General features: G+C 45.4%; 1 protein-coding gene across 2 annotated transcripts in view; it reads left to right on the top strand.

Moving 5' to 3' along the window:
- The first annotated feature begins 319 nt into the window (after positions 1–319).
- The window catches only part of NLRP8 (NLR family pyrin domain containing 8), a 39,028-nt gene continuing 15,464 nt past the window's right edge, over positions 320–23,883 (top strand). For both annotated transcript variants that reach the window (XM_055236779.1, XM_055236778.1), the window contains exons 1-6: positions 320–757; positions 4,021–4,095; positions 5,663–7,262; positions 13,170–13,340; positions 17,282–17,449; positions 21,291–21,443. In XM_055236779.1, coding sequence (XP_055092754.1) covers positions 391–757; positions 4,021–4,095; positions 5,663–7,262; positions 13,170–13,340; positions 17,282–17,449; positions 21,291–21,443 — 2,534 coding nt within the window. In that variant the 5' untranslated portion in view covers positions 320–390. The remainder of the gene's footprint in view (positions 758–4,020; positions 4,096–5,662; positions 7,263–13,169; positions 13,341–17,281; positions 17,450–21,290; positions 21,444–23,883) is intronic.

The following is a 23,883-nucleotide window of genomic DNA, read 5'->3' as shown; positions in this document are numbered from 1 at the left end:
GATTTTAGCTTCACTGAATTATTTTACCTGCTTCTAATTTTTCTTTTTGCTAAACCTTTTGTGAAGGCTTTGATATTTTGCTTGCCTCTTCCCCAAAAGGAGGCATAGAGAATAAAAACTACAAACAATCCATTAGTCTAATGGACTAATCCCAAACATTCAATGCATCTTCAGTTTTTCCACAAGGCAGAGAATCTTCGAGGAAAGGAGGTAAAGGGAGTGCCTGGCACGCAGAATACCTGCCAAGTAAGCATTACATGAATCTGTCTTCTTGGGTGGTGTTTTCATCTTCCTGTTTTATTGTTTTATGTCTCCACAGGTCTCGTGTTTCTCTCTTCCTATCGGTTGTCTTTATCGTGGACACTGAGGTGTTCTCTGCCTTGACTAAAGATGAGTGATGTGAATCCACCCTCTGATGCCCCCATTCCCTCTTCATCCTCCTCCACTCACAGTTCTCATACTCCACCCTGGACATTCTCTTGCTACCCTGGCTCCCCATGTGAAAATGGGGTCATGCTGTACATGAGAAATGTGAGCAATGAGGACCTACAATGGTTCAAGCAGTTCTTACTGAATGAGCTCAGTGCTGGCACCATGCCCATCACCTGGGACCAGGTCGAGACAGCCAGTTGGGCAGAGGTGGTTCATCTCTTGATAGAGCGTTTTCCTGGACGACGAGCTTGGGATGTGACTTCGAACATCTTTGCCATTATGAAGTGTGATAAAATGTGTGTTCTAGTACGCAGAGAGATAAATGGTGAGTGTTGATCTGGTGGATAAAGTGGAGGTGGGCTTGGCTGCTGGGCAGCTAAATTACTGTAGTCGCCACCTCCATCACCTATGGGCCATCTGAGCAAGAATGCAAATAGTGGAGGAAGATAATGGATCTAACCCAAAGGCAAAGACTGTCATACGGGCATTTTTTTAATTTTATTTTTTGAGATGGGGTTTCGCTCTTCTTGCCCAGGCTGAAGTGCAATGGCACAATCTTGGCTCACTGCAACCTCCGCCTCCCAGGTACAGGCGATTCTCCTGCCTCAGCCTCCTGAGTAGCTGGGATTACAGGCACCTGCCACCACACCCGGCTAATTTTTTTGTATTTTTAGTAGAGACGGGGTTTCACCATGTTGGCCAGGCTGGTCTCGAACTCCTGACCTCAGGTAATCTGCCTGCCTTGGCCCCACAAAGTGCTGGGATTGCAGGTGTGAGCCACCGCGCCCAGCCCATATGGGCCTATTTTTAAAAAACTTAACTGAATACTGCTTATATGAGGTGAACGTTAAATGAAGACATAGAGAAGTAGGAAGTAAAATAGTGGAAAAGCAAATGCTATGGGAACAGTAAGCAGAAGAAAGCTGGTATAGCTATGGTGATGTCAGGAGTGCTATATTTAAAGCAAGAAGGTTAAAGACTTTAAAAAGCCATTTCGCAGCAACAAAGGGTGAATCCCACAGGAGGATATTGTAATCCAAAACCTCATCTTCAATATGTATAAAGCAGAGCTGGACTACGGTCGTCCCCTTATCCAAGATTTTGCTTTCTGAAGTTTGGGTCGATCATGGCCAAAAATAGATGAGTAAAGTACAGTGAGATATTCTGAGACAGAGAGAGACCACATTTACATACTGTTTATGACAGTATAGTATTATAATTGTTCTATTTCATTATTATTGTTAATCTCTTACTGTACCTAATTTATAATTTAAACTTTTATCATAGATCAGTATGTATTTTTTTTCTATTTTGAGATGGAGTCTTCATTCTGTCACCCAGCCTGGAGTGCAGTGGTGTGATCTCAGCTCACTGCAACCTCCACCTCCCAGGTTTAAGCAATTCTCATGCCTCAGCCTCCCTAGTAGCTGGGATTACAGGTGCGCACCACCACGCCCGGCTAATTTTTGTATTTTTAGTAGAGACGGGGTTTCACCATGTTGGTCGGGCTGGTTTCAAACTCCTGACCTTAGGTGATTTGCCTGCCTCGGCCTCCCAAAGTGCTGGAATTGCAGGTGTGAGCCACCACGCCCGGCCTAGATATGTGTTTTTAAAAAATCAGTATCTACATGGTTCAGTACTATCCACAGTTTCAGATATCCACCGGAGATCTCGGAACATAGACCCTGCAGAGAAGGGGGAACTACTGTATTAAAGGAAAAATACACCAATCCAGAAACGTGATAGGAGCTGTGAACCCGCCTGTCCCAATAGCTGATGTTACAAGTAGTCAGTCTCATCAGTAAGAATGGAGAAGACATCAGCTCCACAATTTTAAACATAAACAACAGGAGAGTGGGTGCCCTATGTCTCCTTAGCCACTGGCACCCCAGCAGCTGGCTCAGCACCTAGCATGTCATAGGTGCTCAAATATCAGATGGCTAGAGAGTAATTGATTGTGAAAAGGGACTTTCTTTTGATAAGGCAGCCCGGGAAGTCCTCTTTGAGGAAACGATGCTAAGGTTGAGACCTAACACAGGGGGAATTAGCTCATCCTGTAAAAAGGAGAGAGAATCAATGGACAAGAAAATCAGAGGGGATGGAAACCCCCTGACCCAGTGGTAGAGAAAATCTTAGTGTTAAACAGAAAATGTTACTATTTACTAAAACCTGATGAAAAATACACAGAGAGGCCGGGCACGGTGGCCCACGCCTGTAATCCCAGCACTTTGGGAGGCAGAGGTGGGCGGATCACGTAAGGTCAAGAGTTCGAGACCAGCCTGGCCAACATGGTGAAACCCGGTCTCTGCTAAAAGTACAAAAATATATACTAAATAAGGTGTCTTTAAACAAAAACACAGTAAAACAAGTTTTTATATTGATCAGTCAATGAAAATGTAACCAGAGACTAGCAGGAAATGAACCCTGCGTTTTCCTGTGAGCAATGGTTCAGTATTAGTGAATTCCGTGTTCACAAGAATGTTATAGACGAGAACTACCACACATAACAAGAATCAATGACTATATGTGTATGTGTGTGTAGAGATATACACGTGTATGTACACATATGTGCACACATACATAGATATTAAGCTAGAAGTTCCTTGATATCCATGGGGGATTGGTCCCAGGCTGTCCCTCAAGGGTACTGAACAAATTCATGGGTGCTCAACCCCTTCACGTAAAATGGCATAGTATTTGCATAGAACCTATACCCGTCCTCCGCAGACTTAAAATCACTCTAAATTACTTATAATACCCAACACAATGTAAATGCTCTGTAAATAGTTGTTATCCTGTATTGGGTTTTTTTATGTTTTTGAGACAAGGTCTTACTCTATTGCCCAGGTTGGAGTGGAGTGGTACAATCATGGCTCCCTTCAGCCTCTGCCTCCTGAGCTCAAGCGATCCTCCTGCCTCAGCCTCCTGAGTGGCTAGGACTACAGGCGTGCCACCATGCCCGGCTAATTATTTTTTATTTTTTGAGTAGAGTTGAGGTCTTGCTATGTTGCCCAAGCTGGTCTCGAACTCCCTGGCTCAAGTGATCCTCCTACCTCAGCCTCCCAAAGTGCTGGGATTACAGGCGTGAGCCACAGTGCCCAGCCTTGTATTGGTTTTTTAATTGTATTATTTTATTGTTGTATTTTTATCAGGTTTTTAGTTTATTTTCCATCCTCAGTTGGTTGATTCCACAGATGTAGATCCCGTGGATCTGAAAGGCCGACTGGACACACAGATACACCCCTATGTAGATATTGAACTGTGTATGGATTTTACATACACATATGTGTGTATGAGTATGTGTGTATTTGTATTTCTCCCTCAGTGTCTGGCGGGGCTATCCATTTATAACATGTTATTGATCACCTTACTCAGTGCACCGTAGAACAACACCTTTTCTCATTGCCTGAAATTGCTGTGATAGAGATAGATCTAGGTGATTTCCTTCTCCCTGGATGGAGGTGCTGAGAGGGTGAGACTCAAGCCATGTGGTTGCTTCTGTCCTAAAAAGGCCATTGGCCCCATGCTGTTTCCCTGCTACCAAGATCTTATCATTCCCGTGGAACAGCCTCCTTTTTTCTGTTCCAGCCATTCTGCCTACCTTGGAACCAGAGGACTTGAATGTGGGAGAAACACAGGTGAATCTGGAGGAAGGAGAATCTGGTATGTGCCTGTATCATGCAGACCCTGGTGAGCAAATGGGCTATGGACTAGGATGACCTGCTCAGTTGCTAGGGCAAGGCAGGTTGTAAGTTACCACGCCCAGTGCTTCTTCTACAATCAGAACCAACATGGCGAAACCCCGTCTCTACTAAAAACACAGAAACTAGCTGGGCGTGGTGGCAGGTGCCTGTAATCCCAGCTACTTGGGAGGCTGAGTGAGAAGAATCACTTGAACCCGGGAGGCGGAGGGTTGCAGTGAGGTGAGACCGTGCCACTGCACTCTTGGGTGGCAGATTGAGACTCCATCTCAAAAATAAAAAATAAAAAAAACAGACACAAACCATTAGCTCAGGGGTCCCCAACCCCTGGGCCATGGACCGGTACCAGTCTGTGGCCTGTTGGGAACCGGGCCACACAGCGGGAGGTGAGTGGCAGGCGAGCGACCAAAGCTTCATCTATATTTACAGCTGCTCCCCGTTGCTCACACTGCCTCCTGAGCTCTGCCTCCTGTCAGATCAGCAGTGGCATCAGATTCTCATAGGAGCGCAAACCCTCTCGCGAACTGTGCATGTGAGGGATCTAGGCTGTGCGCTCCTGATAATCTAATGCCTGATCTGTCACCATCTCCCGTCACCCCTGGATGGGACCATCGAGTTGCAGGAAAACAAGCTCAGGGCTCCCAGTGACTACATTATACTGAGTTGTGTAATTATTTCATTACATATTATAATGTAATAATAATAGAAATAAAGCACGCAATAAACGTAATGGACTTGAATTATCCCAAAACCATCCCCTGCCACCTGGTCCACGGAAAACTTGTCTTCCACTTGGGAACCACTTCAATAGAGTGTATCTCTCTTTCTTTCTTTCTCTTTTTTTTGTTTTTTGTTTTTTTTGAGATGGAGTCTCGCTCTGTCACCCAGGCTGGAGTGCAGTGGCACGATCTCAGCTCACTGCAACTTTCTGCCTCACGGGTTCAAGTGATTCTCCTGCCTTAGCCTCCTGAGTAGCTGGGATTACAGGCACATGCCACCATGCCCAGCTAACTTTCGTATTTTTAGTAGAGATGGGGTTTCACCATGTTAGCCAGGCTGGTCTCAAACTCCTAACCTTGTGATCTGCCCACCTCGGCCTCCCAAAGTGCTGGGATTACAGGTGCGAGCCGCCGCACCCGGCCCTCCCAAGTATTTCTGATTTGAATGCAGATAACACGGCTAACACTACAGCAGCTGTCTTCTATCTGTGAGGCAAGAAATACAAAGAAAGGGCTGAGAGAATCGTGATGCTGCTGGACCTGAAACTATGGCGCCACTGAACCTAATTTCAACAGCTTTATGCCCGCCATACTTCTCATGTAGAAAACAGTCCTGGTTTTGTTTAAGCCACTTCAAGTTGAGTTTTCCGTTCATTGCTGCTTCCTCATTGACGCAGCAGTATCAGGAAAGGATGCAAGGGCATCACGGGGCCTCAAGTAGACATCGAGACTGGTTTTCTTATTGCTCTGTTAGTTCTCACGATTCACTCTGATGTCATACCCTTTATTTCTCCCATCTCACAAATCTAGATAAAATATGGCAGTACAAATTGAATGTGATGGAAAAGTATTTCCCCATACGGGACACAATGACTTGGCCTGGAAACCAGAGGGACTTCTTCTACCAAGATGTACACAGGCACGAGGAGTACTTCCCATGCCTGCTTCTGCCCAAAAGACCCCAGGGTAGACAGCCCAAGACCGTGGTCATACAGGGAGCTCCTGGGATTGGAAAAACAATCCTGGCCAAAAAGGTGATGTATGAGTGGGCCAGAAACAAGTTCTATGCCCACAAGCCCTGGTGTGCTTTCTACTTCCATTGCCAAGAGGTGAACCAGACGACAGACCAGAGCTTCTCCGAGCTGATTGAGCACAAGTGGCCTGGATCTCAGGACCTCATGTCAAAGATTATGTCCAAACCCGACCAACTTCTGCTGCTCTTGGATGGCTTTGAGGAGCTCACATCTACCCTCATCGACAGACTGGAGGACCTGAGTGAAGACTGGAGGCAGAAATTGCCTGGGTCTGTCCTACTGAGCAGTTTGCTGAGCAAAACGATGCTTCCAGAGGCCACGCTACTGATCATGATAAGATTTACCTCTTGGCAGACATGCAAGCCTTTGCTGAAATGCCCCTCTCTCGTAACTCTTCCGGGGTTTAATACAATGGAAAAAATCAAGTATTTCCAGATGTATTTTGGACACACAGAGGAGGGAGACCAAGTGTTGAGTTTTGCCATGGAAAACACCATTCTCTTCTCCATGTGCCGGGTCCCTGTGGTTTGCTGGATGGTCTGCTCTGGTCTGAAACAGCAAATGGAGAGAGGAAACAACCTCACACAGGCATGTCCAAATGCCACCTCTGTGTTCGTCCGGTATATTTCTAGCTTGTTTCCCACCAGAACTGAGAACTTTTCCAGAAAGATCCACCAAGCACAGCTGGAAGGTCTGTGTCACTTGGCCGCAGACAGCATGTGGCACAGGAAATGGGTGTTAGGTAAAGAAGATCTTGAGGAAGCCAAGTTGGATCAGACGGGAGTCACCGCCTTCCTTGGCATGAGCATTCTTCGAAGAATTGCAGGTGAGGAAGACCACTACGCCTTTACCCTCGTGATTTTTCAGGAATTTTTTGCGGCCTTGTTTTATGTTCTCTGTTTCCCACAAAGACTCAAAAATTTTCATGTGTTGAACCACGTGAATATCCAGCGCCTGATAGCGAGTCCCAGAGGAAGCAAAAGCTATCTCTCTCACATGGGAGTTTTCTTATTCGGTTTTCTAAACGAGGCCTGCGCTTCGGCCGTGGAACAGTCATTCCGATGCAAGGTGTCTTTCGGCAATAAGAGGAAACTGCTGAAAGTCATACCTCTGTTGCATAAATGTGACCCACCTTCTCCGTGCGGTGGGGTCCCGCAGTTATTCTACTGTCTGCACGAAATCCGGGAGGAAGTCTTTGTAAGCCAAGCCCTAAATGATTATCATAAAGTTGTCTTGAGAATTGGCAACAACAAAGAAGTTCAAGTGTCTGCTTTTTGCCTGAAGCGCTGTCGATATTTGCAGGAGGTGGAACTGACCGTCACCCTGAACTTCATGAACGTGTGGAAGCTCAGCTCCAGCTCCCAACCTGGCTCTGAGTAAGTGCTTCTGTCTCTCCTTGGGTAGCCCGTCCTACCCAGGGGCCTTGACTACAGTTTCCCGGGTGTTTACGGGGTCAATCTGCAAACCTTTCTGATCTCTTCCCTAGCCTAGTTTGCACAGTACTTCCGTTGTTTTGTTTTGTTTTTTGAGACAGAGTCTCACTCTGTTGCCCAGGCTGGAGTGCAGTGGTGCAATCTCAGCTCACTGCAACCTCCGCCTTCTGGGTTCAAGCGATTCTCCTGCCTCAGCCTCCCGAGTAGCTAGGATTACAGACGCGTGCCACTGCACCCGGGTAATTTTAGCATTTTTAGTAGAGACGGGGTTTCACCATGTTGGCCAGGCTGGTCTCAAACTCCTGAGCTCAGGTGATCCACCCGCCTCGGCCTCCCAAATTGCTGGGATTACAGGCATGAGCCATCGCAGCCGGCCAGTACTTCTGTCTTAAGACAAACATGTGTCTAGGGTGATACACATTTGTTTTACAAACTGTCCCAGTTTGTTTAGGATTAAGGAGATTTCTCCGACCCAGGACTTTGTTTTACTGCCAGGACTGAAGGTGTTCCTCCGATATAGGACTTTCCGTGCTAAACTGGGAGAATTCAGGGCAAAACGAGATACTTTGTTCACCCTCCCTCCCTCTGTGCTGCATGCCCATGAAGATGAGACCTTGCTTCATCTATCACTCCTACTTCTGTTTTTGAGACAGAGTCTCTTTCTGTCACTCAGGAGGGCAGTGGTACGATCGTGGCTCACTGCAACCTCAACTTCCTGGGCTCAAACGATTCTCCCACCTCAGCCTCCCAGGTATCTGGAATCGCAGGCATGCACCACCATGCCTGGCTAATTTTTAATTTTTTTGGAGAGGCGAGGTTTCCCTATGTTACCCAGGATAACCTCCAACTCCTGGCCTCAAGCAATCTTCCCACCTTGGCCTCCCAAAGCACTGGAATTACAGGCATGAGGCACTGCACCCAACCTCACTCCTACTTTTGTGTATCAGAAGCTTTTGGTCTCAAGGAAAGTGCTGACTAATGGAACTTAACGTGATGATGCAGACATCCTGAATCTGTCTTATCCAATATGGGAACCACCGGCCACAGGCAACCACTGAGCTCTTGGAATGTGGCTGGTGTGACCAAGCAAATGAACGTTTACATTTTATTTAACTTTAGTGAATTTAAATGTAGATAGCTACATGCAGCTAGCAGCTACCATATCAGACAGCACACCTCTAGAGGGTCTTTCTTTCCATGTAAAAATATATTTTCCACCTTGAATTAAAAGAAACAGGCTGGGTGCCGTGGCTCATGCCTGTAATCCCAGCACTTTGGGAGGCCGAGGCAGGTGGATCACTTGAGGCCAGGAGTTCCAGACCAGGCTGGCCAACATGGCAAAACCCCGTTTCTACTAAAAATACAAAAATTAGCCAGGCATGGTGGTGGGCACCTGTAATCCCAGCTACTCGGGAGGCTGAGGCAGGAGAATCGCTTGAACCCAGGAGGCGGAGGCTGCAGTTAGCCAAGATAGCGCCACTATCTCAAAAAAGAAAAAAAAAAAAAAAAAATATATATATATATATCATAAGGTTGTTAAATGTGTTAAAATCTACAACACACTGAATAAATCTAGTCCTTCATTTAGTGTTCAGCAGATACAAACTGTTAGCACTCATGTAATTCCTCATCCCCTCCACTCGACCAAAACTCTTCCGGAAGATCTTTATTTTGGCAAATATAATGGATTTCTTTTTCTTAAGAAGTGTCCAAAAGCACTGACTACTCATTTCTTCATATTGGTTGATATTTATTTGGCATTTGCCATATAGCAGACACAATGTCAGGCACTTGCTTTATGTGAATTATTTCTCCCTTCAACTCCATGATGCCCTGGAGGTCAGGTGTGTGAGGCACCTTGTCCAAGGTCACACATCTGGTCGAAGCTAAGATGAGCTAAAATTTGACCCCAGTGGCTATGATGAGAAGAGAGAGGCGATTTAGACTGATGCCTGGCACGAGAGGGGATATCGTCCTTCTGCTGCACAGTGGAAGTGCCTTCTTGTTCCTTAACTGCTCTGCATAAAGCAGCCACAATCTCTTCCAGATTCCTGTCTTTCCATGAAAGACTGCATAAGTCTTCAGCATATGGATTTGTAGCACTAATGTTCATCCTAGACATATACTGGTCTAGTGTGTGGATAGATAAGTAAAAGTTAGTCTCTCCTTATGTGATGAGACATTTAAATTTTAAGTAATTTAAGTTCTGTTCCATTCTTCAGCATGACAGGCAGTGTGCAGGGCTCCTCAGCCATGGCTGAGTTTCTCCAGGGCAGAGGTAAGCAAGCTACAGCCAGGAGGCCAAACCCAGCTTTCTGCTTGTTTAGGTAAATACAGTTTGATTGGAGCCGGCCATGCTTGTGACGTATTGTCTGTGACTGTTACCACACTGCCGCGGCAGGACTGAGTCATTGCCAGGAAATTCACGGCCAGCAAAGCTGAATATATTTGCTACCTGGTCAATTACAGGAAAAGTTTGCCAACCCCTGCTCTAGCGTATATTTTTATCTATTGTCTTATTATTTTTTGTGGAGATGGGGGTCTCACTTTGTTACCCAGCCCGGTCTTGATCTCCTGGGCTCAAGCGATCCTCTCGCCTCTGCCCGCCAAAGTGCTGGGATTACAGGCGTGAACCACTGCATCCAGCCAGGGCCTATTTTTTGTTTTTTGTTTGTTTGTTTGTTTGTTTTGAGATGGAGTCTCGCTCTATCACCCAGGCTGGAGTGCAGTGGTGAGGTCTCGGCTCACTGCAACCTCCACCTCCCAGGTTCACACCATTCTCCTGCCTCAGCCTCCCGAGTAGCTGGGACTACAGGTGCCCGCCAACACGCCCAGCTAATTTTTTGTATTTTTAATGGAGATGGGGTTTCACTATGTTAGCCAGGATGGTCTCTATCTCCTGACCTCGTGATCTGCCTGCCTCGGCCTCCCAAAGTGCTGGGATTATAGGTGTGAGCCACCGCACCCAGCCAGGGTGTATTTTTTGTTTTTTGTATATATGTTTGTTTGTTTGTTTGTTTGTTTTGAGACAGTCTTGCTCTGTCGCCCAGGCTGGAGTGCATTGGTGCAATCTCGGCTCACTGCAAGCTCCGCCTCCCAGGTTCACACCATTCTCCTGCCTCAACCTCCTGAGTAGCTGGGACTACAGGTGCCCGTCACCACGCCCGGCTAATTTTTTGTATTTTTTAGTAGAGATGGGGTTTCACCCTGTTAGAGTGGTCTCGATCTCCTGACCTCGTGATCCGCCCTGCTCGGCCTCCCAAAGTGCTGGGATTATAGGCGTGAGCCACCGTACCCCGCCAGGGCGTATTTTGTTTTTAAAGGAACTGCTGCATCATGAGATATGCGCACATCACATCTCTAACTTTATCAGCATGGATATCACTTCATATTTCTTGGGTATGTCCCTGAACCAAACTGAGGGTCAGGCTGCTTATTCTCACAGCCCAATAACGAGACGCAGATGAACTGGGAAAGAAGAGAGTTTATTTCTATAACTGGGTGCACAGGGAGAAGGCCAAGAAATATCGCCAGACCAACTAAAAATTACAAAGTTTCCAGAGCTTATATGCCTTCTAAGCTATATGTGTACGTGTAAGTGTGCATTCCTCTAAAGACATAAGTGATTAACTTCTTTTAATCTATAACTAAGGTCTGAGTCCTGAAGACCTTCCTCCAGAGCCTTAGTAAATTTACTTCCATAGATGGGTCCAGGTGCTGGGGTGATGACCCTTATCTTGTCTCCTGCTAAATCATGGAGGCTTGGGGAGTTCCTTCAGACCCCAATAAAACTTGTTTGTGGAGGTCTGGGGAGTTTCTTCAGACCCCCGATAAAAACTTGTTTAATCCTGAATAGGTCCTGTTGAGAATTCCTTCATTATCTTGTCATACCTCAAGGCCCAGGAAAGGCCTGGGCAAAACTCTTGATGGGCTTTTGTTATATTCCAGCCTTTGTGTGAGGGCACTGGCTCTGTCAGCTTTTAATATTTAACTTACTCACTCAGTCAGTGCTGAAACAGTTGTGACGGAGGCCCTGCCCGCTCAGCTGCTAGCGAGACCTGGCCTGCCACAGGTAGAATGAGTTCTGTTCACTCAGGTATTGAATGGCTACATCAGACCGTGTTTTTTTCATGTCTATTCCCAACTTATGTGGGCAATTCCAACACACTCCACAAAATCACATTCAAGGGGCCCTCTAGTCCCTGAGGACCTTTTATTAGGGAGGGGAAGAAACACCAGAGCTTGATGTTCAACTTGGTGATAACTGTTGGTCACCCGACTAAGACCTCAAGAATCTAACCACAATGAATCACAATGTCTTTCTGTGATGCTGCGTAAAGACTTGACATCCGTGGAAATCTTAAGACACGACATATTTCTTTCATGTTGTTTAGTCCATTGATCACTTTTATATGGGTTCCTGCAGGGAGTTGATATCATTCCTACTTATTTGCATTTCTATGTATTTGACAGATGTGAAAATGGATGAATCTATTTCATGGGACTTAAATTTTATGCAAAAATTACACGCTAGTGTAAATACTCTAAAAATTGCTTTTTCATCTCATGTGTCTTGGCAATGTCCATACATGCCATTTTCAATGAAGTATTCTTTGAAAAATAGGTGTGCTAGAGATGATTAAACTATTTCCCCCTTGACATACTTTTGGGTTGCTTTCAACTATTTCTTTTTTTTTTTTTTTTTTGAGACAGAGTCTCGCACTGTCACCCAGGCTGGAGTGCAGTGGCACAATCTTGGCTCACTGCAACCTCCGCCTCCCAGGTTCAAGCGATTCTCTTTGCCTCAGCCTCCCAAGTAGCTGGGATTACAGGTGCCCACCACCACACCTGTATAATTTTTTTGTATTTTTAGTAGAGATGGGGTTTCACTATGTTGGCCAGGCTGGTCTCGAACTCCTGGCCTGGTGATCCACCTGCCTTGGCCTCCCAGAGTGCTGGGATTACAACGTGAGCCACCATGCCTGGCCACTTTCAACTATTTCTTTAATGCAACCAACAACAATCTTCACATGTGTATCTCGGTCAGCCAACCTGAAAGGATTGTATGGGGAAGAATGAAAGAGATAGTCAGCAGGTCCTTCTACTGCCAAACTACATGCCAATCTAGCTCTGGATTTTTCTTTCTTGTACTCACTGTATCAAAAAGATTAATTTTTCCTTTATTCTGATCCCATTTTTTAAAAAATAAGAATTATATATACACAGGGTAAGAATGTAGATACAGAATATAATTCAATCTCTGCCCTCCACATAAGTCTCATGTAATTAAAAAAGCAATTCCTGGCTAGACACGGTGATTCACGTCTGTAACCCTAGCATTTTGGGAGGCCAAGGCAGGAGGATCGCTTAAGCCCAGGAATTCGAGACCAGCCTGGGTAATATGGAGAATCCCTGTTTCTGCAAAAAATACAAAAATGAGTCAGGTGTGGTGGCATGTGCCTGTAACCCCAGCTCCTCAGGAAGCTGAAGTGGATCGCCTGAGCCCGGGAGTTAGAGGCTGCAGCTAGCTGTGTTCAGACCACTATACTCCAGCCTGGGTGGCAGAGTGATACCTTGTCTCTAATATAAATAAATAAAAAATAAAAGCAACTTCCTTTTTTCCAAGTCATGGGAAAATACAAGGCTCTTATTTGCGACCACGAGTCTTCCTGGAATGAAATGAGAAACCTCGTGATGGTTTTTCTGAGTGCTTTATTTCAATGAGGATGTCTTAGAGTCACTAGGGGCCTATGGCCCTAACCAGGGTAGGGAGCACCAGCCCTGGGGTTTCCTAGTAGATTTTCTCCAGTTTAACGAAGAGGTGTTTTCTCTCTTCTCCCTTCCATGTAGAGCGCCAGAGAGCAATGGGCTCCATCGCTGGTGGCAAGACTTATGCTCTGTGTTTGCAACGAATGATAAGCTGGAAGTCCTGACTATGACCAACAGTGTTTTGGGGACTCCTTTTATGAAGGCTCTTGCTGCCGCACTGAGGCACCCTCAGTGCAAACTGCAAAAGCTACTGTGAGTATAACACAAATCCCACCGGAAGGAACTTTATGGAGATGGTCTGTTTCCCATCTACTTTCTTCATTCCCTCTCCACTCACACTAGACTTCCGGAAGGCACCCATGTCCAGCCTTGGACGGAGGCACAGGGGGAACGAGTCTTGGGGTGCGTGGTGAGGGAAACCCCACACGGGAGCCAGGCTGATGGCTCGACCTGTCTCTAGTTACTATTAGCTTGGTGCAAATGCCATTGCAGTTTTTGCCACTAGTTTCACTTCCACCAACTTAACAGCTCTGTCCTTAAGTGAACGGTGTACACAGTGGCTCATGGAATTCCTGACATCTCCCTGGTGCACTTCAATGCGCCCATCCATAAAATGATCAGCCCGGTGCTGTGGCTCACGTCTGTTCACTTCAGCTCAGGTATTCGAGACTAGTCCCAGCTACTTGGGAGGCTGAGGTGGGAGGATCACCCGAGCCCAGGAGGCAGAGGTTGCAGTGATGGTGAGCCATGATCTGGCCACTGCACTCCAGCCTGGGCGACAGAGCGAGGCCCTCTCTCAAAACAAACAATAAATAAAATTAAATGATCATCACCACGGAGAGATGAAATGCAGTCCCGCACGTGAAGCCTGCAGGACCGTACCCAAAGCAGAATCAGCACTGTGTAACCCAGGGTGTGGTGGTTACTCTCTGGAGGGACACCGCCTTACAGAAGCCACGTGTGACCTGAGCACTGAGTATGGCTCACTGCTGCATTCCTCTGAAGTATTAATATGTACTATTATCCCCCGCTTTTTTTTTAAACGGAGTCTCATTCTGTTGTCCAGGCTGGAGTGCAGTGGCTGGATCTCTGCTCACTGCGATCTCCCCCTCCAGGATTCAAGCAATTCTCCTGCCTCAGCCTCCCGAGCAGCTGGGACTACAGGAATGCACCACCATGCCCGGCTAATTTTTGTATTTTTAGTAGAGATGGGGTTTCACCATATTGGTCAGGCTGGTCTTGAACTCCTGACCTCAAGTGGTCTGCCCTCCTCGGCCTCCCAAGGTGCTGGGATTACAGATGTGAGCCACCATGCCCAGCTCCCATTTTTTAGCAAAGTGAGAGCTGGAGAGGTTAAGTGATTTATCTAAGATCCTGCGGCTGACAAGCCTTAGGTAAATCACTGCACCACAGACAGCCTGAAGCTCATCTTCACCAACACTCTGTGCTTCTCTAACACACCACTGTTAGCAGGTGCCTGCGTGGGATAAGCCTCACCAAAGAGGGCACATTTGAACTGGGTTGGGAAGGATGAGATTTACATGGAGGAGGAGAAACACTACTTCATTTTTTTCCAAGTAGGGTCTTGCTCCCTTGCCCAGGCTGGAGTACAGTGGCGTGATCATGGCTCACTGCAACCTTGACCTCCTGACCTCAGCCTCTCGAGTAGCTGGGGCCACAGGGATATCCCACCATTGCCCGGCTAATTTTTTTTTTAATTTTTTGTAGAGACAAGGTCTCCCTAGGTTGCCCAGGCTGGTTTCGAACTGCTGATCTTAAGTGATCCACCTGTCTCAGCCTCCCAAAGTGCTGGGATTATAGGTGTGAGCCACTGCACGCAGCCACTATTTTTTATAATGTAAGAGTGAGCGTGTATGCATTGCCCACCATCTGCTAGGCTATCTTAGGTTCTTTGCACATGAATGCTCTTAAAAGTCATCCCAAGCAGTAGGTGTCCCTATTTCACAGATGAAGAAACTGAGGCATGAGGTTACATCGTTACTAAGCGGTAAAATCTGGCTCTAGAATCAGTTCTCTTAGCCACCACTCCACGCGCCATCTCTCCAGAGTTTTTAAGATCCAAAAACCCGATAATTCACCGTGTGAACCACTGGCCCCTTCCTTGAAATAAGCCACCAGGCATCATATGGGCCCTGGCCATTATCAGATATATTTACTCTCCTATTATTATAATAGTTATCATTCACTCCTGCTTACTGAGTGCCTACTATGTGACAAGTAATGGGCTGAGAATTTCATGGGATTAATTCTCACAGCCATTCTAAGGAGAAAATGTCATTTGCTCTCCCCTGTAGACCTGAAACTGAACTTTAGAGAGGTTACGTGACTTGTGAAAGATGATGCGACTAGGGATACTGAGCTGAGCTGAGAACTCAGTTCTGAATTCCATGTTGCACAGAAGGGGTCCCTCCTTATGGACTCACTGAATGTAGAAGAAATAGCCGGTCGGGTGCGGTGGCTCACACCTGTAATCCCAGCACTTTGGGAAGCCAAGGTGGGCAGATTGCCTGAGCTCAGGAGTTCGTGACCAGCCTGGGCAGCACAGTAAAACCCCGTCTCTACTAAAAATATAAAAATTAGCTGGGTGTGGTGGCGCATCTGTAATCCCAGCTACTTGGGAGGCTGAGGCAGGAGAATTGCTTGAACCTGGGAGGTGGAGGTTGCAGTGAGCCAAGATTGTGCCACTGCACTCCAGCCTGGGTAGCAAAGCAAGACTCTGTCTCAAAAAAAAAAAAAGAACTAGTTAGCCACCTCCACTGTGGTGATGGCGTCACGAATATATGCATAGTCCAAAGTCATCAAATTGTATATGTTAAATATATGCAGGTTTTTAATATCAAATCAATTATACCTCAAGAAAACTGTTTTTAAACAACTAATTAGAAAGAAAGAGATGCAGCAGCAAACATAAGCTTTAGAGGTGCAGGGCAAATCTGTGTCCCTGGTTTTAGAAAAGGAGCATGATGGCCAGGAGTGGTGGCTCATGACTGTAGTCCCAACACTTTGGGAGGCTGAGCCAGTAGGACCACTTGAGGCCAGGAGTGGAAGAGCAGCCTGGACAACATAGTGAGACCCCGTATCTACAAAAATTTTTCAAAAAAGAAAGTAGATCAGAAAGTTGAGCTTTGTAGGCCAGGCACGGTGGCTCATGCCTGTAATCCCAGCACTTTGGGAGGCCAAGGCAGGCAGATGACTTGAGGCCAGGAGTTCAAGACCAGCCTGGCCTACATAATAAAACCCTGTCTCTACTAAAAATACAAAAATTAGCCAGGCGTGGTAGCGGGTGCCTGTAGTCCCAGCTACTTGGGAGGCTGAGGCAGGAGAATCACTTGGGAAGGAGAGGTTGCAGTGAGCTGAGATCGCACCACTGCACTCCAGCCTGGGCAACAGAGTGAGACTCCATCTCACAATAAAAAAAAAAAAAAAAAAAGCTGAACTTTGTTATTAAAATAAAGAAATATAAATAAAAATTTTAAAACCAAAAGCATGATTTTAGGAGAGTGTGGGAAAACCAGTCCTCCGAATCCTTCAGGAATTGGATGACGTTCCCTTTGCTTTAGGAAAGCCTTCACAGACCTCAGCCCAATCGAATTCCGATCCTGTGAGTCATTGGAAGTTTTTAAAATTTTTTTATTATACTTTAAGTTCTGGGGTACATGTGCAGAACGTGCAGGTTTATTACACAGGTATACACGTGCCATGGTGGTTTGCTGCACCCATCAACTCATCATCTACGTTAGGTATTTCTCCTAATGCTATCCCTCCCCTAGCCCCCCACCCCCCGAGAGGCCTCAGTATGTGATGTTCCCCTCCCTGTGTCCATGTGTTCTCATTGTTGAACTCCCACTTATGAGTGAGAACATGCGGCGTTTGGTTTTCTGTTCTTGTGTTAGTTTGCTAAGAATGATGGTTCCAACCCAAATGCCCATCAGTGATAGACCGGATAAAGAAAATGTAGCCATTCATTTTGACTTACAGTTTTCCCGGGATAGGACCTGAATAATCACAGGTTTGTGTCACTCTTTAATGTCTGCGTCCTGAATTCAGTTGTAAACCCCCTGAGGGTGGGACTGCACCTGTCCCTCGCGCAGCTGTAGCCTCGTTTGTGAGGCCACAGAATTCTACGACTGTGGACGGGACCCTATTCCAAGGAGACGCTCTTCCCTCTCCAGCTTAAGGCGTGTGAATAGCACCATGTTGAACCAGGACTTAATCGGTGTTCTGACGGGGAACCAGCATCTGAGATACTTGGAAATACAACATGTGGAAGTGGAGTCCAAGGCCGTGAAGCTTCTATGCAGGGCGCTGAGATCCCCCCGGTGCCATCTGCAGTGTCTCAGGTGAGATTTGAGACGGGGGTAAGAGCAGGAACCCCGGGGTACCCGGATGGTCTTTTCAAGGGCGGTGATGAGAGGCTCAGCTTCCCTCCGTCCTTTCCTTTGATCTACTGTTGGCTTTGTTCAACTAAAACAATAAAAATAAAAAGTACAATTTGACTATGCTCTAGATCCGTCTGATACCAGGAAACCTGAGCCCCAGCTCCTACTGGATTGCAAAAGCTGGATATTTTCTAACTTTTTATTTTAATTTTTGTGAGTACATAGTAGGTGTATATATTTATGGGGTATATAAGGTGTTTTGGTTCAGGCATGCAATGTAAAATAATCACATCTTGGAGAATGGGAGATGTAGCCCTTCAAACATTTATCCTTTGTATTACAAACGATTTATACTTTTAGTTATTTTGGAATGTACAATTTATTATTAACTACAGTTCCTCTGTTGTGCCAGCAAATACTAGGTCTTATTCTTTTTCAACCTGTTAACCCGTTTATGCCTGAGGCTGCAATTTTTTGAATTTTTTCAGTCAGACTTTGGGGATGACCCTGAGCAGTGAGATATAAATAACTCCCACGTGCTTAGCGTTCCAATAATGGAATCCTAGGCATAAATGGTTTTAACTGTCCTGACCTTCCCCTGCTCTCCACCCTCCCACTACCCTTCCCAGCCCCTGGCAACCACCCTCCTACTCTGTGTCCATGAGTTCAATTGTTTTGGTTTTTAGATGCCACCAATAAGTGAGAACATGCAGTTTGTCTTTCTGGGCCTGGCTTATTTCACTTAACAGAATGGTCTCCAGTTCCATCCATGTCGTTGCAGATGACTGAATCTCATTCTTTTTCATGGCTGAATAGTACTCCATTGCGTATATGCACCACATTTTCTTTATCCATTTGTCTGTTGATGGACGGTTGTTTCTGAATCTTAGCTATCGAGAGCAGAGCTACAACGATCATGGTAGTGCAGACATCTCTTTGATGGACCGATTTCCTTTATTTGGGGTAATACCAGTAGTGGATGGCTAGATCACATGGCAGCCTGCAAGAGCTGATTTTTCATCATTCAGGAATTTCGTGAGCCAGTTGTTAAACAACGTTTTTAAAAATTAAATCATAGGCTTACAAATATATTAAACAACAAAAGTCATAGATTATCAAAATGCATTGTTTCCTAATCATTTTATGGTTCATTATTGTCACTGCCAGCGTTCCGCAAACTTTTTCTATGACCGGCCAGATAAGAAACACTTCTGGCCTCTGGGGCCATGCCGTCTATCATGGTGACTCCACTCTGCCACTGCAGTGCCAAGGCTGCCAGAGTTCATAGGTAAACAAATGGATACAGCTGTGTTCCAATAAAACTTTATGAACCCTGAAACATGAATTTAATATAATTTTCATATGTCACAAAATATTCTTTTAATAATTTTTTTAACCATTTAAAAATTTTTGTGGGGGCTGGACATGGTGGCTCATGCCTGTAATACCAGCCCTTTGGGAGGCTGAGGCAGGTGGATCACCTGAAGTTGAGAGTTCGAGACCAGCCTGGCCAATATGGCAAAACCCCCTCTCTACTAAAAATACAAAAATTAGCGGGGTGTGGTGGTGCGTGCCTGTAATCTCAGCTACTCAGGAGGCCGAGGCAGGAGAATTGCTTGAACCTGGGAGGCGGAGGTTGCAGTGAGCCGAGATCACACCATTGCACTCCAGCCTGGGCGACAGAGCAAAAACTCCATCTCAAAAAAAATAAAATAGGCCAGGCATGGTGGCTCACGCCTATAATCCCAGCACTTTGGGAGGTCGAGGTGGGTGGATCACCTGAGGTCAAGAGTTTGAGACCAGCCTGGCCAACATGGTGAGACGCTGTCTCTACTAAAAATACAAAATTAGCCAGTCGTGGTGGCACACGCCTGTAATTCCAGCTACTCAGGAGGCTGAGGCAGAAGAATCACTTGAATCCGGGAAGTGGAGGTTGCAGTGAGGCAAGATCATGCCATTGCACTCCAGCCTGGGCAACAAGAGCAGGACTCTGTCTCAAAAAATAAATAAATAAAATAAAATAATGTTTTATTTGAAAACATTCTTAGTTGATATGCTGTAGAAAACCAAGTGGCGCTCCAGAGGAGGCCCACGAGCCACTGCTTGCCAGCTCCTGACCACTGCCCTGGGGCTGCCACTGTCTACTGTACCCATTTGGTGGAAACATGAGGTCATGGTGTACTGCTCTGCACCTCCTCCCAGCTCCTCGCTCAGTGACCTCCCACTCTGAGCTGAAAATCAGCCATGGCAGAGGCATTTACACAACAGGCACTGGCAAACACTGCGCACCAGGACTCCCTTCTCCAGAACGGCAGTGGTTAGACATTTACTGCCACGCACCTACTCAGACTCGACTTTTTTGGTTTGTTTGTTTATATTCATAGGTTTTAGGGTACAGGTGATTTTTGGTTTCATGGATAAGTTCTTTAGTGGTGATTTCTAAGACTTTAGTGCACTTGTCACCCGAGCAGTGTACACTGTACCGCATGTGTAGTCTTTTATCCCTCACCTCCTTCCAACCTTCACCCCAACCACAAGTCCCCAGAGTCTATTACATCATTCTTATGCGTTTGCATCATCATAGCTTAGCTCCCACCTGTAAATGAGAACATACGACATTTGGTTTTCCCATCCCTGAGTTACTTAGAATAATGGCCTCCAGCTCCATCCAAGTTGCTGCAAAAGACATCATTTCATTCCTTTTTCATGGCTGAGTAGTATTCCATGGTGTGTCTATACCACATTTTCCTTATCCACTCTTTGGTCAATGGGTACCTCAGTGGGTTCCGTATCTTTGCAATTGTGAATTATGCTGCTATAAACATGCATGTGAAAGTGCATTTTTCATATAAAGACTTCTTTTCCATTGTATAGATGCCCAGTAGTGGGATTGCTGGATCGAATGGTAGTTCCACCTTTAGTTCAGACCCCACTTTCCAGCCTTTCCATGTGCAAACCTTCTCTCAACAGAATTTGTATGACCTCTTGTTTTGTTTTCATCTGCCAGCGTTGCTCCTTTACATCCAACAGAGCTGAATGTAGCTTGGATAATCTCTGCATTTCGTTATCTTTCTTGCACAGAACAGAAAGCTCAGGTGGCTGGAACCTGGAGGTGGTAAGCACAGTGCTTCACTGGATGTCTTTATGTAAACAGCCCACCTTGAGGCTGAAATCCAGCCTGAGAAGACAGTAGCCGTGAGACTCAGGAAAAATTCTCTAATGTCACTGCATCTCAGTTCTTCACCTTGATGATGATGGGCAAATAAATGCACAAGGTGTGAGTTAGACAGGAGAAATACGCATTGAGGTCTGTTGCACGGCAGGGTGACTGTAACTAATAATCACCTATTATTTCAAAGTTGCTAAAGGAGTAGATTTTTAACATTCTCACTACAAAAAACATTAAGTTGGTGAGATGATGGATATGTTAATTAGCTTGATTGACTCTTTCTACAATGTATACATAAATGAAAATATTACATTGGACCCCATAAATATACACAATTATCTTTTTCCAGCTAACTTTTTTTGAAATTTGCATTTCAAGGAGCTGAATGGAGATAGTTAGAGCTCAGTCGTTATTGTATTCCAGTTGATGACAGCCCCAAGAGTGTGCTGTTTTCTGCTGATGACTTAGTAGGAAGTTCCTGAGCTTGGTGCAGGTGTGCTGGCCAGAAAGTTGGAAATAATCCCCTGAGTCTCTGCTGTGAAGACTGAGATGTGAGACAGTGGGATCCAGGAGGCTCTACACGTACCATTTTCCCCAGAGCCATGGCTCAGCATTTGTGTCTGGCTTCTACAGGTTGGAAAACTGCTTGGCCACCCCTAGAATTTGGACCGATCTTGGCAATAATCTTCAAGGTAACAGACATCTAAAGACTCTCATACTAAGAAAAAACTCCCTGGAGGACTGTGGGGCATATTACCTGTCCGTGGCCCAGCTGGAGAGGCTGTCGTAAGTCTCCTTTCTAGTGGCTGTGGTTGTGGTTGTGGTTGTGGTGATTGTTCGGTAGATTTAGTGCTTCTGTGAGAAAAGCAGTCACGGGGAAGGTGCATGTAAAGGAGCAAACCTAAGTCTTGTGATCGATGTAATTATATAGATACGTCAATAAGGGTCCAGCCAAGAATGAAAGAGAAATAACATACCTACATGAAAGTATGGATTTATACCTAATATTCTGTATCAAGCATAATGAGTCCTATGTATCCATCATCCCGTTTATGAAATAGAACTCATCAGTTCTGTTTTCCCCTGTCCTCACTGCTTTTATTGACCCTGACCCCGACCCCACTGTGATGACATATTGAATCAGGTTGATCAGGCTCCTTAATTTATGTATAGTATTAATATTACTACCCGTGTCTCCTTAAACAGGCATCACATTGTTTTGCGTTGCTTTGAATTTTACACAAAAGGGCCGGGCACGGTGGCTCATGCCTATAATCCCAGCACTTTGGGAGGCCGAGGTGGGTGGATCACCTGAGGTCAGGAGTTTGAGACCAGCCTGGCCAACATGGTGAAACCCCATCTCTACTAAAAATACAAAAATTAGCCAGGCGTGGTGGAGCGCACCTATAATCCCAGCTACTCGGGAGGCTGAGGTAGGAGATTCCGTCGAACCCAGGAGGCAGATGTTGCAGTGAGCCGAGATCGCACCACTGCATTCCAGCCTGAAAGACAGAGTGAGACTCGTCTCAAAAAAAAAAAGGATTTTACATAAAAGTATCACCTGCGATGTGTTTTTTTCCTGATCTATATCTTAGTGTTCATCTGTTTAGTTGCTTCTATAGTTAATTCCTCTTCACTACAGAATGATATTGATACGAAGATCCAAGAATTTTGTTATTCATTCTACTCACAGTTGAGGTTTGGGCTGCTTCCAATTGTTGGCTACACACAGACACACACACATGCACATGCACACACACTGTGATGAACATTCTAAGAAAAGAATTGCGAGGCCGTGGTGAGTATTCATCTTCGGTTTTAGTGGGTTTGTTTCCAGAGTGTACCAATTAGCCAGAGCAATGGGTATGAAAGTGCCCCTAACTCCAGATTCTTACCCAAGTCTTATTATTATCAGTATTGTTGTTAATGTTGTTGCCAATCTGTTGGGCAGGAAATGGTACCTTACGGTTTTAATTTGCATTTCCTTGATTACTAGTGACGATTTTTTTATCATCTGACTGTTCATCTTAGTTTACCTAATTTGCATGTCTTCCCATGTATTTAATGGGTCTTTCCTTTTTTATAACTTCGGAAATTATGTCTCTTCCTCGGCCATCTCCTTGTCTGCTATTTATTCTTTGATGGTCTCTTTCTCTTCCCTCTTACTCCCATATATTTATTTTCTATGTTTTAATTTTTTTTCTTTTGAGACAGAATCTTGCTCTGTTGCCCAGGCTGGAGTGCAGTGGCGTTATCTCGGCTCACTGCAAGCTCTGCCTCCTGGCTTCAAGTGATTCTCCTGCCTGAGCCTCCTGAGTAGCTGGGATTACAGGTACCCACCACCACGCCCGGCTAATTTTTGTATTTTTAGTAGACATGGGCTTTTGCCACGTTGGCCAGGCTGGCCTTGAACTCCTGACCTCAGGTGATCCACCTGCCTTGACCTCCCAAAGTGCTGGGATTACAGATGTGAGCCACTGCACCTAGTCTTTTTGTTTCAGGTTTTAATTTTTATTTCAATAAGTTTTGCGGGAACAGGTGGTGTCTGGTTACATAAATAAGCTTTATCGTGGTGATTTCTGGGATTTTTGCATGCCTGACACCCGAGCAGTGTACACTGTATCCAATGTGTAGTCTTTTATCCCTTGCCACCCCCCACCCTTTCCCCAAATTCCCAAAGTCCAGTATGTCATTCTTATGCCTTTGTGTCCTTATAGCTTAGCTCCCACATATGAGTGAGAACATACGATGTTTGGTTTCCATTCCTGAGTTACTTCACTTAGAAAAACAGTCTCCAATTCTACCTGGGTTACTGCAAATGCCATTATTTTGTTCCTTTTTTATGGCTGAGTAGTATTCCATGGTGTGTGTGTGTGTGTGTGTGTGTGTGTGTGTGTGTGTGTGTGTGTATGTGTGACATTTTCTTTATCCACTCATAGATTTATGGGCATCTGGGCTGGTTCCATATTTTCACAATTGCAAATTGTGCTGCTATAAACATGTATGTGCAAGTATCTTTTTCATATAATGACTTCTTTTCCTCTGGGTGGATACCCAGTAGTGGGATTGCTGCATCAAATGGTAGTTCTACTTTTAGTTCTTTAAGGAATCTCCACGCTGTTTTCCATAATGGCTGTACTAGTTTACATTCCCATCAACAGTGTAAAAGTGTTCTCTTTTCACCAACACCTTTTTTTATTGTTTGATTATAGCTATTCTTGCAGGA

This window comes from Symphalangus syndactylus, chromosome 13 (genome assembly GCF_028878055.3).
Source record: "Symphalangus syndactylus isolate Jambi chromosome 13, NHGRI_mSymSyn1-v2.1_pri, whole genome shotgun sequence".
Taxonomy (NCBI): Eukaryota; Metazoa; Chordata; class Mammalia; order Primates; family Hylobatidae; genus Symphalangus; species Symphalangus syndactylus.
This window is presented reverse-complemented; position numbering and strand designations above follow the sequence as displayed.